Source organism: Anthonomus grandis, chromosome 13 (genome assembly GCF_022605725.1).
Source record: "Anthonomus grandis grandis chromosome 13, icAntGran1.3, whole genome shotgun sequence".
Taxonomy (NCBI): domain Eukaryota; kingdom Metazoa; phylum Arthropoda; class Insecta; order Coleoptera; family Curculionidae; genus Anthonomus; species Anthonomus grandis.
In genome coordinates this window covers 8,939,995-8,960,044 of record NC_065558.1, presented here as the reverse complement: position 1 = coordinate 8,960,044, position 20,050 = coordinate 8,939,995, and the positions used below count along the sequence as shown (strand labels likewise).

The window sequence follows — 20,050 nt, the reverse complement described above, 5'->3', positions numbered from 1 at the left end:
TGGGCATTGATCGCACCAATTTTTCACAATATTCGGGTGATATTTTAGACCACTCTTCTTGATTCACTACTTTTAATTGCTCTTTGAGTTTCAAATACGTTTGGACAGTTATGGAGCAACCAATTCTTTACTTTCTGTGCCTTATGCTTTGGATCATTGTCCTGGTAGAATTTAAATTTTTTTTCAATTCGGAATTTTCGGGCGCTTGCCTTTAAATTCTGCTTAAGTATGTCCAAATACATGTTCTGATCCATTATACCCTCTATAAAATGTAGATTTCCAGGACCTGCAGCTGACATACACCCCCAGACCATGACTGAACCACCTCCGTGCTTTACTGTGGCTCGTAGATTTTGTTCTTTGAGAGATTCATTGGGCTTTCTCCACACCCGTTGTTGTCCATCTGATCCGAAAATACAAAATTTACTCTCATCTGTAAAAATTACGTCCTTCCAAAATAAAAAAATCTTTGTCTCTGTGTTCTTCAGCGAAGCTTAACCTCTTGATTTTATTTAGCTTACTGATCCAAGGTTTTCTTCGAGCCACAAAATTTCTGACTGTTTGAGGATTAACTGTTTTTCGTAAATATTTCTCAATTTCTTTTGCCAACTTCGGTGCAGATATTTTCGGGTTTTCCGCAACTTTCCTGAGGATCCAACGTTCGTCGTACGAATTAAACATTTTTGGTAAAAGGACAAAAAATTAATTAAACTCTATTAAAAATTACACAGGAGTGTTAAAAGTAACAGATGCTCTTAATACCAAGTGCTAACTATAAATAATATTAATGTTATTGTAAAGTAAATATGATATACGGGTTTCATTTTGACCATAACATTTTCTTATCTCTTTTACTTTTTTATGCTTAGCATGCATTCTTTGCATATTTTTGCTCAACAACTTTAACATTTTATGCTGATTGCAGATATATATAGTTGGAAATATTTTGCACGTTATTTGTACAGAATGTAAAAAAAACCTTAGGTGTACGAGTTTCATTTTGACTGACTGTATATATTACGAGTAATTAATTCATACATAAATTATCAAGTGAAAAATGCATAATATAAATAAAACATACAATAAAATTTAATAAAACACATAGCTCATAACAACAATTCAAGGTGCATGACAACAATTAAATGAGAAACGAGTTCTTTGAAGTCTTAGGAAATTAATTCTTATATCGCTACTGTGTGTCTTGTGTCATGACTATGATAAGCATTATTATTGATAATGTATTCTTGTTGGTTTTTATGTGCATAGATGCACTCATAATCCTAAGTCACTCATAATCATACCTTGATAGGATTATTAGGACATTTAGGTGTTGGAAACTAAAGCCTTTGACATCAATAAATCAGAACAAAAATGTATTTATTTATTAAGTATCAACAGCCCAAGGGCCAACACAATAATATATATAAAGGCAAATGTGTACGATCAAATGCAACAAAAACAATTAAACCTTACAATACCAAATAAAGAATAACTCCAAGCTATCTTCTCATGTTAACAAAGGGCGACTTAAAATACATAGGCTTGAGTCTGAGAAGCATGAAGTTTATCGTCAATAATTTTTGGTGAATTTATTTAAATCTAAAGGTTCTAAATCACACGTATAAATATTAAAATGATGGCAAGTATTAGTTCTAGAGGGGCTTAAATGAAACATCTTTCTTTGTCTGGTATTTCTAACATTTATAAAGAACGGCAATGGAAAGAATTTCAGAGGAATCAATTTTATTGGTTAATATTTTTAAGAGATACATAAGACCCGTTCTGAACCGCCGATTTTCCAAAGTTAATCTATGAGATTTACGTAAAAGTAAATAGTGGTCATACCCCAACTTTTTAAAAAGATATACCTAAGAAATTCTATCTGTACGCGCTCAATGGTTTTAATCAAAACCTCATACTTAGGGGACCAAATTATACTAGCATATTCCAACTTTGGTAATACCAGACTGTCCAACAACTTCAGACAACTCCACATTTAAAATGCTTAGTAGATCTGACAAATGAAGCCTATTGGTTTGTGTGTTTTATTCACCATATTGACAATTGATCCTTTTGAATTGATTGAACCTTTTTTGTTATTGAAGAAAGTTGCATTTGCAATACACCAGTCTGAACAGTCCAATCCCCACGTATAACTTAAATCATCAGCAAAAAAAAGCTTCAGGGTTACAAGAAAAGGTCCTAAATTGGACTCCAGTTGTACTATGATAGATATCAACTTGGTACCCCTCACTTCAACAAATGTTTGCCTATTTGACAAATATGATTGAAATAAATAAATAAAGTTAATAGTCACGTTGTTTTCGTAAAGAGATTTTATAATGTTGCTGTGCTTTATCCAATGTCTTCGCGATATCAGTATAAATAACATTAACTTTGTCATTTAGAGCATTGTGAATAAACTGACAAAAAGTTGACTTCATAGATAAAAATCCATGTTGATGCTCAGATATGTTGAACTTAACTTCATCATATACAGTATAAATAAAGCCAATTCAAAAACTTTTGAGAATGGTAACTACATGATAATTTTTTGCATTACTGGTGGCACCTTTTTTCAATAATGGTATTACTTTGCTTAAACGCCAAACTTTTGGATATATTGAAGATTGTAGACAAGTAGTCTATTGATTGTGATTGTATCTTTTTCTTTGAGCAGCCTAATAATTTCACCTTTATACCAAACTGGAAATCCCTTCCCTATTTAGGTGGCCATAGGGACACAAAAACATTATTAACTCCATAAAATTCCATTCTTAAATTGCATAAAATTCCGTCACATATTCGTCAATATCACACCAATTACAGTTTTTTTCCTTCTTTTCATAATTTTATTAAGGCTGATTACAACCCACAGCACGGTACTTATCGACGAGCAATAATGAATGGGGCATCATAAATCTCTACACTAGATCTCTGTAACTGGGGGCTTATTATAACCAAATTCAATAGGACATCAAAAACATTATGTACAGTGTTAATTTGGTTAAAATTTGTGTAAGCCAAAAAACTATTAAAATCAAGATAGGCACCACTACGAACATTAAAGGCCATATCATGAAAATTAAAATATTCTAAAAGTAAACACTTATAATTTAAAAGTTTGAACTCAACACAATAGTAAAATCTAAGGTAAACGTCAACATTATAATTAGGTGCAAAATAAACAACTACTGCAAACATAAAATCATTATCGTCAAGACTGATACACAGATTTTCATCCAAAAATATCACAAGTTTCAGCCTTTAATTCTTTATTTAAGGCTAATAATACATCCCTGTGCCTGACTTCTAGAAACAACTATACCTATCAAAATTGAATTCTTAATTATAAACCGAATTATTTAGTTTTTAAACCTCTACCATTTTGATAATAAATCCCCAGTTTGTCTAAGTTATTTCCTTGATCACATTAATATATTGAAATTTTTTTTTTCATTTGGAATTTCCATATTGGCTGTCTTATTTCTCAAATTATTATTACTATAATCAAGATTTAGCTCATAGTCTGATGTTAATGCTTCTTTGATATTTTCGTAAAACAGTGTCTTTTTTTTTAACGATAAGGGGTTCTTTAATTATTTCACGCAATAACCATCAAGAAATATTACTATTATCAACTTTACACAAATATTAAGAAATAACACACAATTTTCAGTACATCTGTTTACGACATTTGATAACTGATACAATTTTTTATTATACTTACAAATCTGCATAAAATTTTTTATTGTTCGCGTGATTTTTTGTTTATGTTGCAGATAGGAACAAATTGTTAGTCTGAAGACATTCTTTAATTTTTTGATTTATCACTTTTATCTGTGGATATTTCCTACTCTTTAAGTCATTTGTGCCACCACATTCCACTATCGCACAAAGATCTTTAGCTAGGCCATAAAGATCTTCCAGTACCTGCTGCTGGTAGGCATTTGGATTAACAAAAGATTGTACACTGACCTTCAAATCTGTTCAAACTCTGATTTATCCCCAAAATAGTTTGCTCGCCCAATTAATGAGAATTTTTTGAAACTCTGATTTTCTGTTCACATGACTTGAAAATAATTTTCTTGGTTTTAAGCAATGGATTGAGTGGAAAATGCTGTAAATGCTCAATATTATTTACACTTTGCATGTGACTCATTTTGAGAGATTTATCGTCTTCCTCCAGAGTGTTAATTGAGATACTCATTTAGATCCGTTAATTAACTCATCAATTTTATTTGTAATTCGTTAACATCATTTACACGAGCAATACTTTGTTTCTTCAGAGTAATAATAGTAATTATTAAGTTCTTTTTTAATGTGCTTAATTCGTTCAATTGATTTTTCGTTCGAACTCATTTTTAGTTTTCTCAAGTTTTTTTTTTCGTCATCATTTTTTGCAGCTTATTGCTTAAAACATCATTCTGATTGTTAGTGTTTTCTAGGTAAAGAGAGAACTTTTTTATGCTGCCGTAACACCATTTTCGAATATCTGACTATTACTCCAATAACAAATCTTTTCTTTGAATTCTGTAATTTTTCTTCATACACTTTTAAATCATTCTCATCTTCATAAAATTCATTTTCACATTTTTCTGAGCAAAGTATATATTATTTTAAAACAATTAAAGAGTAACACAAAAGTTTTACAGTGTCAAATGCTTTAGAGAGATCGGTGGTAATGTCGAGGATTTTATGACTTGGAGGCATTTATGTTGCTTTTGACAGCATGTTAAGAAAGGTAAATGAAACATAATTAATGTAAGATCACAGTAATTTATTTCACAAAAAAGAAAAACTACAAATCGCTTGCAAATTATAACGTGTTAGTTCCTATTATATTTTAACAAACAAAAATAAATATAATATACATAGTGAGTTATGCCTTATAACTGATCACATCCCTGTACAAGGTGTCACAAATTGGTGGTGAAACAGAAAAATCCGAATCAGAAATTCCTGTAGGTAAATCTAGAATGATTTTATACACATTTAACAAAATTATGCATAAATTGTTTAAGAAAACAAAAATAAATCGTTTATTTACAATCCGACGTTACAGCTTTCAGTGGTTTTCAACTTACAGCCGAATCAGAAGAAAAAGTGAAAAAATTAAATGGATGATGACCACTTAAAGCCAAAACGTCGCATTTTAAATGAAATAAGACTATGTAGTTACAGAAAGCATTGGCATAGAAGTAGTACCATTTACCTTGTGACAGACTTATGTCAATAGCAATGTAGAAGAGGAAAAAAGGATTTTACCCAATTACCATCACTTGAAAAAAAAATTACAAATATTAAATAAAACTGCACTTTTTTGCTTATGAAAGTCGGATTTTCACGTGGACCAACAATTCTGTAACACCCTCATTCCTATTATAAAAAATGGCTTTAGGTTCAACGTTACTAAAATACAAATTTTCCAAATAAGCACCTTTCACTATAGATAAGAGAGAGAGAGAGAGATATATATGAGTTATAATGCGATGACATATAAACCTTATTACCTACATCAGTTTATTATGGGATGCTAAATCATGTATGTTACAAATTTAATACTTATCCTCAGAACAAAAAGCGCATCTTACCACAAGCAAAATTTAATGGTACATAGTAATAATTTAATTTTATTTACAACAAAAACGAACTATTTTTTTTTCTTTTTAAATAATTAGTTTATTATCTAGACCTGTGGGGTGAGTAGGCGTTACTTTTGTCCTTACTAGTATTACCTGGAAGAAAAAGTTACATTAGGGTTATGGCTCGGAAAAACATGGATTTTTACTGTAAAATAGTATTAGTAAAGTACACAAAAATTTGACCACAAGATTCTATAACTTGTTTACGCATTTAGGTGAAATATTATTAATGAGAATAGTTAAACATTATCCTCTTGAAAATTGTCTATTTTTCAAACTGTCTTCTTCATATAAAAGGACCAGTTAGATCATCATCACAATCACTAGTGAGGTTAATGTAGAATGTCCAAACCAATTTTTTAATGATGGTACAACAATAAAAAAAAATTGCGATATTGAATTATATTTATTTTGTAGTAAGTATGTGTAAGATCCATGCCCTTTTATTTATTTACTTATGTCATTTTCTATGATTTATGTTTCTGTAGGTATTCTGAGCAACAATTTGTATTCTTTTTTAGTTTTCACTTTGATTCTCTGCAGTTTGTAGGGAAAAATCAATAAAACGACATTTAACATTGACATGTAACAGGTGACTTCTGGGAGTACCTGGAAGTATTAAAAACATTATTTAAATTAATTCAAAATAATCATCCATCATTCCCAAAGAGACTTAAGTATATGAATAAAGGGGAGGAGAAAGTAAACTCAAAGTCCAAGTCTCATCAATCAAGCGTCAGTCTGGTAGGAGAATTTCCACTAGGGTAAAAGAACATTTAAGTCTTTTCAACAATTGTAAGGACACCGATATTAAAGAAACAAAGTCAGCCTTTGCAAATCACCTTTTATCGACTGGTCATAACTTTTCGGTGTCGGATGATGTAACTATATTACATGAGTGTGTAACTATATTACATGAAAGGGTAAAAAACTAGATCTCCTCGAAAAGCTGGAGATTACAAGAGCTAAAAGAAGCCCAATATTAAATTGTGTCAATGATATCTTCAATTTCGAACCTAATCTAATTTTCAATAATCTCCAATAAAAAATTTTAATCTTGTCTCATATAACGTAATTACTCGCATGCTACATCATTACCCCGGTTTGGCGATAAGGTATATGCTTCGGACTTTAGATCCAATGGTCTCTGGTTCGATACCTATATTTTTTGAAAAACCTTTTTGTATATTTTTTTCTTTCATAATTGTATTTGTTTTCATTCTTTATAAAATAATATGTAAAGAATTTACTGGAGGTGATATTTGGCGTTTTATAATTCATATTTTAGTCAATAACGATACACGATGGTATAAACTTATTTTATTTTTATGTTAGTGTGAGTCAGTGTGCAGTTTTTTGTATTTATATATTATTATAGGTATGTCTTTTCTGTTAATTAGCGTTCTGCTCCGTATTATTTAATTTTGTTAATTTTACTTAGGTCTGATGATGCCCTAATGCGGCGAAACGCGTAACCTTTAAATAGACGCTTGATTGATGAGACTTGGACTTTGAGTTTACTTTCTCCTCTCCTTTATTATTTAAATTGCCTGGAAAATTCTTATAATTTTATCAGGCACTTAGTTCCTATAAGTTAGTATTTCTAAATAAAAATTTTTGTTTTATTTAAAAAATATCACTTTTTTTAGACCTTTAAATCTCCAAAAACCAGAAAAGGTTTATCTGGAGAATCGTAATTGGCAAATTTTGAAAAAAGGACTGTCTTACAGAAGTTTAAATTTCTTCCAGACAATTGAAGCTGAACAATCTGACTCGAGTATTTGAACTGCCTGGAAAATTCCTGTAATTTGCTTCAGAAGCGTTCATTTAACAATTAATTTCTTTTTTAGAGGTTTTTATTATAATAAAAGGATTTGGGTAATCGAACAAAAATCCTAAAATGTATGAAAAATTACTCCAACTTCCCGGAACATATAAAAAACTATTTGCAATCCCTGGAGCACATAAAAAATACTCCAGAGTGTGGAAAAGTTTAAAAAATACTGTGAAATCCTGCAAAATATGAAAATTTATTTCTATATAAAAGAATGATTCTGAATCCTGGATACATTAAACATTGTTCTCATTCCCAGTAACGCCTAAAAAAAAATGTAGTACACAGAAAGTGTAGGAAGCTCAGGTTTCCAATAAAAACGAATTTAGTTCCAAAAGAAATGCCGACGTTTCCTAGGACATCTTCAAGACACGTTATAGTGTACAATCTGATTATACAGGGTGTCCCATTAGTGCGATAACGGACGATAGCTACTTATACAGTCATACAAAAAAAAATTTTTTTATACAAAGTTACTTTACTGTCTAAGGTGCATAACATAAAAATATTTTTGGATCATAAATGTGATATGATACACAACTTTTTTAATTTAAATGGAACACCCTATATTTTATTGCATTTTTGGATTGCTTTAAAAATTCTGCATACCTTTTATCAAGCATCGTCTATACCAAAACTTACCCGTTTGTGAGATATTTAATATTTTATCAAAAAATCCACGTTTGCACGTCTCCACAAAAACAAAAATAATTCACTCATTTGGGATCCTACAAGCCAAATCTTTTGTAGGTTGTTAGTGCATACTTACACTTACTTTGTGGTCCTTTGAGAATTTGATAATATTCTACAGGGTGTTCGCAATACTCCATCCAAAACCAAAAAATCTATACAACTATATCTTATTTTTTTCAAATGGAATGACCCATAATTTTTTTATCTTAAAATGTTCACAATGTGATAAGCCCTTAAAATCCACAATAGTCGCGTTTTAGTTTAAAAGAAGTTTGCTTAGTTGGCCATGAAAATAACAATTGAACAAAAATCAAGCAATTACTTTGACAGAAGATTTAGTGTTGTCAGTTTATCACTAAAGCGAAACATTTTTGCACTAAAAATGAGTTTTTCGAAAGAGGATATGGTGAAAATGATTTACTGTTTCAACTGTTTGGATGCAATTGAGGTAACTTTACTGTTTATTGGCAAGCACAGTTAGATAATTCAAAAATCCACTGTAAACAGAATCACATGTTTTTATGTAGGTACCTACAGATTATGCAAGAATTATCTGATAAAGATTTTGCTAAACTTTTAAAAACGTTTGAAAAAAACAATTTATTAAACCTTAAACTTAAATAGTAAATAGTAAACGAAACGGATTGAAAAGCATTTTTAAATTTGGCATTTTATTAAATTACAACAAATTTAATGATACCAAAATGTACCGAAAAGAAATTTTGTTTAAAATTTACCAAATAATAAAATCTTAAAACTAATCGAAAAATTAACAAAAAAATATTCCTTAAATAAAAAAAAATAAAATTGTGAACAATAACAACAACAAATGACTAAACCAAAAAGGTATGTACATTAAACTATAAATAATGTTCGACATGCCCACCCGGGTGTTGATCACACAAACGAATTCGTTTAACAAAAGAACTGCTTACTTTCTGTAACATTTCTCTAGTTACTTCTTAAAAAACATTCCGAATTCTTTACTTCATGTCGTTTTTGGTGGTAACAGGCCGTTAATAAACCCGATTTTTTCACAAACCCCCACAAGAAAAAATCGAGTTTTGTGAGGTCAGGAGATCTGGCCGGCCAAGCAACTGGTCCTCTCCTGCCAATCCATTTATTTCAAAAATGGTCGTCTTACTGTTTGTAACAGTAAATCATCCAGCTCTTCTTCGAATTTATTTTGCAAAAAATGTAGAAAGTTCTGACCGTTCACTGCCGCATCAAAGAAATATGGTCCAAGAAGCTTTGTCCCAATGATACCAGCCCATACATTAAGTGACCATATATGTTTATGATCCAGTGGTATCACATGCCTTGGATTTACATCGTTGTAATAATGGAAGTTGTGTCGGTTTAAAAATTCATTTTTATGGAATGTCGCTTCATCAGTGAACAACACAAAGTCAAAAAAGTCCTGTTGCAGTTGGATTTGATGCAAAGCCCAGCGGCAAAAGTTTCGGCGATTAGCAAAATCTTGATCGCTTAATTCTTGTACAAGCTGTACGTGATATGGATGAAATGTATGTTTCCGGGTGATTCTATTAACAGTGGATTTTTTAATGTACAACTGCCTTTCAATTTGCCTACAAGAGACATGCGGATTTTCTACTAGGGCTTGCATAACAAGCATTTCATTTTGTGGATTTGCCCCTGTTTTTTGTCTTTGTGACATTTCATAATTTAAATTTCCAGTTCTTTCAAATTTCTCCTTTAGTCTTTCAAATGCCAATCGATTTGGATGTCGTTCCGCATCCGGATATCTCTGTGCATAAACTCTGCTTGCCAGTAAACAATTTTTCTCACTTGCACCCAAACAGTAAATCTTCTGTCAAAGTAATTGCTTGATATTTGTGCAATTCTTATTTCCATTGCCAACTAAGCAAACTTCTTTTAAATTAAAACGCGACTATTGTGGATTTTAAGGGCGACATTAGGAAAAAGTGTAAAAAACTCGATAACTATTACAGATAGGTATAGGACATGCTTAACAAAAAAGAAAGCTTATCACATTGTGAACATTTTAAAATATGGGTTATTCCATTTGAAAAAAATAAGATATAGTTGTTTACATTTTTTTGTTTTGGATAGAGTATTGCGAACACCCTGTAAAATATTATCAAATTCTCATAGGACCATAAAGTAAGTGTAAGTATGCACTAACAACCTATAAAAGATTTGGCTTGTAGGATCCCAAATGAGTGAATTATTTTTGTTTTTGTGGAGACGTGCAAACGTCGATTTTTTGATAAAATATTAAATATCTCACAAACGGGTAAGTTTTGGTATAGACGATGCTTGATAAAAGGTATGTAGAATTTTTAAAGCAATCCAAAAATGCAATACAATATAGGGTGTTCCATTTAAATTAAAAAAGTTATGTATCATATCACATTTATGAATCACACCACGCAAAATGGGGTGGGACACCATCCTGTTAATCGAAAACAGCAAATTTTGGTTTTATCTCGGGCATATCTCGGAATTTTAAAACTTTCTAAACGGCATATTGTTAGGCTTGAAAATGCGCAACTTTTTTTCTAATTTAACCATCTTCGTATCTCTTTTATTTATCAAAATCCCCCATGGTAGACATCCTTATCTTGGACACACTGTATCCATAAAAACGAAAGACGGAAAGAATATCAAAATTTCTGAAGTCGAGGTCTGCCGGAAAATAACCCTGAGGTATTTTATGAAGGTTATATTATTTATAAAAACTAATAGGATCGTAACTAATTTTCCACTCAAGACTCACCTTTAGTCTTGGCCGTCTTCCTAAGCTCGATCCCCCTAGGAAAATCCCGCACGTCCAATCCCAGTTCTTTCACCTTCGACCTGGACCTCCAAATTTTAATTTTAAAATCGTCAGAGGTCGTGACCAACATCTCGGGATCTTTCGGATTGAACGCCACCGAATTGACCACGTCCAAGTGCGGATATTTGGCCAGACAGATCCCGTAATGCCTGTCCCACATGTAACCGTGATGATCCTCCGCACCACTAAACAAAGATTTTATTGTTAAAGAGGAATAAAACTACTTGGGGGCCAACACTTACCTGGCAACATACTCGTTGCAAACATCCAAAAATATAAAAAAACACTCGTGATTCGGGGTGTAGGCCTTATGGGCCCTAAGCATCGTCCCCACCTGCTTCAGGGTCACCAAATCGATGACGTGGATGTCGATTTCTTGCGCTATAGGGGGCGGATCTAACGGGTTCGTTATGACGTAGTTCTCTGGCCAAGAACGACTGTTCACATACAAATATCTGTAAACATTTGATGGTTTAGACACTAAGTAGTGTTAAATTATCACTACGGGACATGCCTATGGTCCGGACTGAGTCCCATTCCGACGATATGGCCGTGCAGATCGATCAGATGATCGACTTTATCGAACTTGTCCGCCACTTTATCGAAATCCAACCAGTCCGGGTCTTGCGAAGGACTGGCCGAACGTTTTTGCTCCTTTCTTTGCTCTTGAAGGATCAGACGTTCCTTCAGCGAGGGTCCGAGGTCCATTTTTTTCGGGAAAACGAAGGGTTTTATCCGTTTGAAACCTTTTAGAAGACTTAGATTAGACTGAAAGGTTCTTAAGCTTTCATACGTTTAATACTAGGGCGTTAAGAGTGGCTCAGTATTGATTCTGCATATCAATAACTAAAAATATCTAAAGATTCCTACATTTAAAAATGCCTTCCTTGTTAATGTTCAAAATATTCAAAGTTGTAGAACGAAATTAAAGTAGTTAAAGCTCTCACTTGATAACTGTTTTTTTGATATTGTTTCTGACACCATATTGCATCAAGCATTTATAGACACATAAAGAAACTCAATTTTTTGATGAAATCGAATATTCACATGTTCAAAAAAGGATGTGGAGATTGACTTAACAGTCACTTCGCTTGAGACTAACAATAACGTGGTTAATCCAAATTCCAAGTTGTTGGATTTGGTGTTTTCTAATCAATTTTTTAATAATAGTTTGTTTTAATGTGATAATTGTTACCTGAGAACATTAACCACCCCTCCTCTAAGTTTCTATTTGAATGTCCTTCTACTCACTGTAAAGAAATTGCAAAATAAAGCAATATCGAAACTTTAAACGGGCAGACTACAATGACATACGAACAGAACTAAACATGACTGAGTGGTATTCTTTGTATAACTCTCAAAATATAAATGATGCTTATATATTCAACATCATCATGAATCTGATCGAAATATCACGTAGCTAACTCTGTTAGTTTCAGAGATATGAGCACTTCGTTCCTTAAGATCCCAAATTTTTTAAAGATTTTTTTTCAACTTCCAAGACTAATATCTCTATTTTTTAAAGTTTTTGGGTAAAACCCTGAAATAGGTGTCGAATAAATTTATTCGAAGAAGCTATATTCTAAATTTTACATCTCTAACTCTCTTGGTTTCAGAGATATGCGCGTTTCGTCCCTAGGAATCCCAATTTTAATTTTAATTTGAATACAGTAGAGCCTTGATAATCCGGACATGCGTTACTCTCGCGGATGCTTCAGTAGTCCGAACACGAATTTTACCGCTATTATGTACGTTAGAGTCCGGATTCGCTTGTATGCGATAATCCAGATGGCGCTGTTTTCAGCCGTTTTGCAGGCTTTGACAAGTTTAAATTGATTGGTAGTTTGCGAAAGTTTAATTTTTAACGTTACATAGGTATTACAGTCGACACTTATTGCTTCCTGGCCTTCCTACACCAATTCTGGGGAATATGGCTCCAAGACGAAAGCATAAAACATTATCTTTAAAACAAAAGCTTGATATACTGAACAGATTAGAACGTGGCGTGAGTGGAAAAGCCTTAGCTAGTGAATACGATGTAGGCACATTAAAAGGTATGTGCCAAGGTTTATAAAAACGTTTTATTTTTACTAATGTTTTGTATTTTATTTTTAGTTTTATTAGCGGTTGTGATAGCGTACCACAAGCTAGGAAAACTAAGAAAACCTGAATATCCCAGAATGGAAAAGCGATTGTTCGAATGGTTTTGCAGGCAACGTTCCAGACATATTCCCATATCATATGAAATTTTAGCAGCCAAAGCAAAGTAAATCTACAACGATGTTTATGGAAATGAGAATTTTGCAGCCAGTCGAGGTTGGATCGCAAATTTCAGAAAAAGACATGGTTTGAGAGCTTTAAAAATTTGTGGTGAGAAATTATCCAATGACGAAACTGCTGTTGAGCCTTATAAAAATATGTTGGCACAGAAAATGAAAGACCTCAATTTAATTCCTACGCAGGTTTACGATGCTGATGAATCAGCGTTGTACTGGAAAATGTTACCGGAAAAAACAATTGTTCGTTCTCAAGAAAAGACAGCACCGGGACGAAAAATAAGTAAGGAGCGGGTTGCTTTCCTGGCATGTGTAAATGGAGATGTTTCTCACAAATTGAGAATTCTCGTCATTAAAAAAGCAAAAAATCCCAGAGCATTTAAAAATGTACCCATACCCGTAGGTACAAAAATTCCTGCAATGCTTGGATGACATCTGCAATATTTAAAGAGTGATTTCATAATTCGTTTATTAGGCAAGTACAAGAGTATTTAAGAAGCCAAAATCTAACTGAACGTGCTCTTTTAATCATTGACAATGCCTCAAGCCATGGATCGCCAGAAGAACTGAGAAGTGAGGATGGCCATTTCCAAACAATCTTTCTTCCACCAAATTGCACAGCATTGCTGCAACCCATGGATCGAAATGCCATAAAGTTTAACTAAATTGTTTTACCGTAAGAGCCTTTTGGCGCTCATTTTATCACAAAATGAAGAAAATGTTATCCAGGTATTAAATACCTTAAATCTCAAAACTGCAACATACTTACTGAGCAATGCATGGTCAAAACTTACTGTAGAGGTTTTACAAAAATGTTGGGAAAAAGTAATTCCAAAAGGAACGGTTTTTGGTAATGATTTAGAATACGAAGCCGATGATCTGATTTCGCTAAAGCAATTACAGGAAAAGCTACGAGCTTTAACGGATGTTTCGACTATGCTCCAAACACTAAGTGAAAACGAGATAAATCCTAACGAAGTGAATAACTGGATTGAAAATGATGACAACTTGGTATTAGATGAGATAGAAAGCAACGAAATGCATTATAGCAGCAGCGAAGAATGTGAAGACGATGACGAAAATCAGGGAAGAGAGAAAGGAGTCAAAAATGATGAAGCTGTGAAGGGCTTCAATTTGTGCTTAAAGTGGGCTGAAGAAAATCGAGTGCCATTGCATGATATTCTTGTTCTTCGAAGACTTAAAGATATGGCTTTTATGAAAAACCAAGAAAAAGTAAAACAAGCAAAAATTACAAAACGACTACAAATAATTGACCTGATCAACTAGATATTGTAGGAGTTTTAAAAAGACCTGAAAATAGTATTGAATTAATACCGACGTCCTTACAAAATATAAATCAGCTTAGAAATCATATAACACTAAGCTCAGGGGAATTTTATTTTGTTCCTACGCACGCTGCTATTTATCTTAATCAAAATACTCGATCGACATTTGCGCGAGACGAAATGTTGAGAGATTTGATTAATATTAGTAATAAGTCAGATATTCGCGAATTAGTTATAATAAAGAATAAAAATAATGCGCTTATAATAGAAGACATACTAAAGAAAGTAAAAGATAAAAGTTGGACCGGTCCCCGTATATATGTAATTCGAGGCGTAAGAAAAACTGTCGACAATGATGAAAAACGAATAATACTAAATGACTTTCATTTACTTCCCACGAGCGGTCATGCAGGTATTAATAGAATGGTAAATAATTTAAAAAGATACTACTACTGGTCAGGTATGTATAAAGATGTTCAAACTTTTGTAAAAAGATGCGATAGTTGTCAAAAAATGAAACATTCTAATCACTATATTAAAGAGCCTATGGCAATCACGACTACTGCTAATTTTGCATTTCAAAAGGTATTTTTAGATTATTTGGTAGGCCCATTACCAACAGATATTAATGGATTCTCATATATTTTGACTCTTCAATGCGATTTGACAAAATTTGTTGAGGCATATCCATTAAAATCTAAAGACGCAATAAGTGTTGCTAAAAGTTTTGTAAATAATTTTATTCTTAGGTACGGTATACCGACAGAAATTGCTACTGACCGAGGTACCGAGTTTATCTCATCCATAATGACTGAAATTGCTAATATTTTAAAAATTAATCAAATTCAGTCGACGGCTTATCACCATGAGAGTATAGGCGCGTTGGAAAATTCACATAAAGTTTTGGGGGCATATCTTAGAACACAAACAATCGATAATACCACTGCTTGGAATGAATGGATTCCATACTGGTGTTTCTCTTATAACACGACTGTACATTCGGAAACTAAATATACCCTGTTTGAATTGGTATTTGGAAGAAAATGTCACATACCAAGTAACTTAAATAACGAAATCGACCCTATTTATAATTTTGACAACTACCCCATAGAACTAAAATACAGGCTTCAAAAAGCATACGAAGATGCAAGAAAAAACTTAAATATTTCCAAGTCAAAGCGGAAAGAAGTGTATGATAAAAATAAAAATCCCATAACGTATAAGAAAGGAGATAAAATTTTACTTAAAAACGAGACAGGGGATAAACTCTCTAACCCTTGTTTTTTGGGTCCATATTTAGTAATAGAGGATTTGTCTTCAAATGTAAAAATTATAAGAAATAATAAAGAGACGATTGTACATAAAAATAGAACAAAACTTTACTTTGTGTAGTTTAAATTTTTAGGATATATACATATATTTAATAATTATATAGTTGATAATATATTATGTATAATAATAATTATTATTATGTATTATGTACTATCGGGGGGAGGTGTAATGTAGTAGGAAGTAATTTTAATATAAATAAAATCATCCGGTATATTATTAGAATTAATTAATATGCTAGGGTAATTGTTATCGTTATAGTTTTATGCAATTCTGCAAAGTAAGCAAGTGCAATGTCCGGTCAATATACGACCCATATTGTGATCAGAATAGTTAAATAAACTATGTAGAAAGGTTGAATTTTGACTATTATTAATGGCCTCTAAAAACGAACCTAAGACCTGAGTTATTACAGACTTTTTTAATTAGCTTTATGATGTACCTACTACATAGCAAACATGTAATTTAGTTTATCTTTTTAATTTGTATGTTTTTCTCGTTTATCACATATTTGTAGGCAATTTTTTAGTTATATACATATAATATTCCCTAATAAAAAACATATATGTATGTAAGAAGACATCATGTTTCAGTAATCCGAATTTTTCGTCCGGAATAATCCGGATCACTGTCGTTTTTATTAGTCCGGACTATCGAGGCTTTACTGTACCGTGTATCAAAAAAAAAATACCTTAAATTACTAAAAAAGATAGGCGGTTTTTTAAATCAATATTTGTGTGATTCCTGATATATTCTACGTTGGAGAATTTAAAATCTTTCAAAATTAAGACGTTTTCAGAAAAAAAACATATTTTTTTTGTTGCGCCTACTGTTTACGTCGCTATGATGAAAGATATGTTCATAGATGTTTTTTTTTCTTTATTATAGGAACAAATTATATATCTGCAATACTTCCTTACAAAAAACATCATACTTACCAATCTGATGAGGCGTATAAGTCTTATTCCCAGTAGTAAATATCAAATATTTATCATTCATAGCGTCAGTTTCATCACTGGAAGTCGAATGATCGTCATCATCGAATCCCTCATCCTTATTCTCGTCCTGATCCATCTCATAATCGCTGTCGTCTCCAGCCCCTTCGTTCCGCTCCGCCTCCACCTTCCTATAGTCCGAATTGTACCAAATTAAATTGGCAAAATCGTCACTAACCCTGAGCGGATTCAACGTGGGAATCTCATCGAGAACCTTACTGGTACTGGGCATGCTGTTGCCCATATCCCTATGACTAACCGGATTACCATGCTCGAAAATCACTCCCTGATCAACAGGCACTCCCGAGTACTCGGTCTCTTCCAAACTGACATTTTCAGAGTTCGGTAAACAGTTCGCTATCATTATAGCTCTGAGGGAGCTGGCGTTTCTATTATAGAAACGGAATAAATAGTGTGTTATCGGAACCTGGAATAAACTAGTTAATAAAACACAGCGAAAGTAATAACAGGGGGGTGACTGACCAGTTCAGAATCTGCCTCCTGGGTGGCTCGGTTCAGCCACAAGTGGGAGCTGCTCACCAGATGGGCGAGCCAATGTAAATCCCCTGATAAAAGGTATTGGTCACTGTACCATGTACCAAATATATCATAAGGTTTGTTTACTACTCTGCATTGCAGTTCGAAACCATCTAAGGAGAAACAGGCATGATTTTTTATGGCTTTCAACAACAAAATTTATCTTTCAAAGAATGTTAAATTTTTAATGAAATGTATGCTCTTCCAGCAATAAACCTTACAGTACCTTATCTAGTCTATTAAGAATTAAAGAAATTATTAATAATTCAAAACAAATAAGAAATATGTAGTACTGCTATTTGTCATTTCGTTTCGATTTCTGTGACTTTAAGTAAGTCAGGATTTTTATTTTTAGAGGTAGAATAATGAACAATTTAAATCCATCATACAATATAATCCATTGTGTACCAGTAAAATGTAGAAGAGGAACAATATAATTTTTTTAAACTCTTATGTCTCCTTATGATATTATTATCAACCTTTTCAACATTTTGTAGCTTTGATGAATGATGAATTGAATTCCCTTAGTAACTTTGATTCTTGATATAATGAATCAGATGAAAATATCTTTGGTATAAAAAGCATCAGTTTAATAATATACTTTTGAATTTTGTCCAAAGGTTCCCAAAATGAAATACTATAATTATTGATGATTGATTTAACTAACAAATAGTAAATACTTTTAATTAGTTTTTTTATTTAAAATTTCAACATCAAGATATTTTATTGGTAAGCAAGTTATTTAACATTTTTATTAATCTTCATATAAGCCATTTGTCAAAAAAAAAAAAATAATCTTAAAAAAACCTTTATAATTATTTATGTGTAAGCATTTGTGTGTGAAATAACTTAAATTGGCTATTAGTTATGGATTTAGAAAGGTACTTAGTTGTTTTTAAATTATTGGACTTTAAAGTTGTCCTTGGTGCTTGGAACCGAAATCTCGGATCATTTTGAACTTTAAACACCATTTAAAGAAATTATTCTTCTAAATCTTAAGCTTTTTGTTTTACGTGAATATTCCTAATAGTTTTTAAGCTACTAGACTTTAAAGTTGACCTTAGTGCTCTTAGAGTCCCATAACTAAGAAAGTCCAATATTTCTAAAACTACATTTTGGATCATGTTCAACTTTAAACAACATTTAAAAAGAATTTTCTTCTGAATAACATGCTTTTTGTTTCATGAAAATATTTCAGGAAGTTTTTAAGTTATTTCTGTCTGAAGTTGACTTTAGTGCTCTTAGGATTCCATAGAATTTCCTTACTAATAACACTGTGTCATCAATATAATTACTTAATTAAAAAAATAGTGTTAATATAAATGTGAAACAAAAACAGAATCCTTTGGTTTTTTTATATCTGTTAGGCAAGTAAGATTTTAAAATATTTAGAACATCAAATGCCAATTCTTTTAAGTCTATAAATAAAATATGGTGCACCACAGTATCGAAGGTCTTACATAGTTCTAGCAAAACAGCAACTGGTTTAAGGTTCTTATTAAGTACTTGAACTAATGAAGGCTTGAATTAGAAATTTCCAAAACCAACATTATTTTCCATCCCTATTACAAATAAACATTATTACCATATAAGCCTGACTTGTTTTAAATTTTTAATGTAGCTACTGTCCTGTAAATAAATGATTATCAAACAGAATAGTGCAGCTCTATTATGTACTACATTCTCTATTCTCTATAACAATACAAAGTAAAACTATGACTTACCTAAATTAAAAACAGCAATTTCTCCAGAAGTGCTATGAGTAGTCCCAAAATGTACTCCAGAAACCAACAATAATGTATCACTCTCATTAAACTGGGAGTACTGAGTGTATTTCCATTTAAAATGTTTCATGTTTTTGCTATATTTCACTGTAGCTGGATAGTTTGCGTTCCATACCTTAAAAGAGAAGATTAAAAATACACAAGAAAATTAATGATTCACTTTAAATGAGGAAGAAACCTTGATATCTACACTTACGGTAACATAACCATCTTTAGAGCAAGTGGCAAAATAACGTCCATTGTGTGAAAAACTAACGTGCAACACCTGATTGGCGTGCTCGTCTAGGGTCTCTGTCTGGACAATAGGGATCTTATAAGAGAGTCTTTTAAATTCCTCATACCAAGTTTTACCTTAAAAAAAATCATATTTTAATAAATTTTAATGGTTTCTTATGGTATTGCCGCTTACCGGATACTACGGGAACTGACTTATCCACTAAAAAATTATCATAGAACAAATCCCTCCACAGTAGATCGTTTCTGCTGGCTTGGTACCATAATTTACAAACCATTCCAGCGCTGATCAGCTCCTTATAATTTAAATGGTGGAAGATGTTTTGTAGGGCCGGATAGGGCAGGTAGCCCCACAAACTACCCTCGGGCTCTACCATTTCACTTTTGTTCAGGAAAGTCTCAGTTTTACCATTCAGAAAGGGTATTGAAGAAAATTAGTTTTGAATGGTGAATGTGTCAAAACATAAAACAGCTGACTTTGACAGTTGATCGGTGTGAAGTTAGTTTTAAGGTTAGGGTTTATTATTATTACTGATTGCTCCTTTTCTGTTTAATTAGTTTATATATGTGGTAAATGTTGTTTTAATTTAACCCCAATAATAAACCATTTTATAAC

The 20,050-nt window shown here is 32.2% G+C and overlaps 1 protein-coding gene across 1 annotated transcript; it reads right to left on the bottom strand.

Annotated features, from left to right (window-relative positions):
* Positions 1–4,765: 4,765 nt before the first annotated feature.
* On the bottom strand, positions 4,766–19,906 carry LOC126743797 (F-box/WD repeat-containing protein 5). The gene is made up of 9 exons (XM_050451020.1): positions 19,610–19,906; positions 19,397–19,551; positions 19,141–19,315; positions 17,363–17,529; positions 16,823–17,306; positions 11,508–11,739; positions 11,236–11,448; positions 10,934–11,178; positions 4,766–5,738 (listed from the first exon to the last, which is right to left on the bottom strand). Exons 1-9 carry the CDS (start codon positions 19,809–19,811, stop codon positions 5,686–5,688), a joined length of 1,926 nt encoding a protein of 641 aa, XP_050306977.1. The 5' UTR covers positions 19,812–19,906; the 3' UTR covers positions 4,766–5,685.
* Positions 19,907–20,050: the final 144 nt, after the last annotated feature.

Excerpts from the sequence above, each read along its gene's own strand:
- LOC126743797 (XM_050451020.1), bottom strand. The coding sequence starts at position 19,811 with ATGGTAGAGCCCGAGGGTAGTTTGTGGGGCTACCTGCCCTATCCGGCC. Across the intron at positions 19,552-19,609 it reads GTCAGTTCCCGTAGTATCCG|GTAAAACTTGGTATGAGGAA; the intron begins GTAAGCGGCAAT and ends ATTTTTTTTAAG. Across the intron at positions 17,530-19,140 it reads AATTGCTGTTTTTAATTTAG|ATGGTTTCGAACTGCAATGC; the intron begins GTAAGTCATAGT and ends GTTTCTCCTTAG.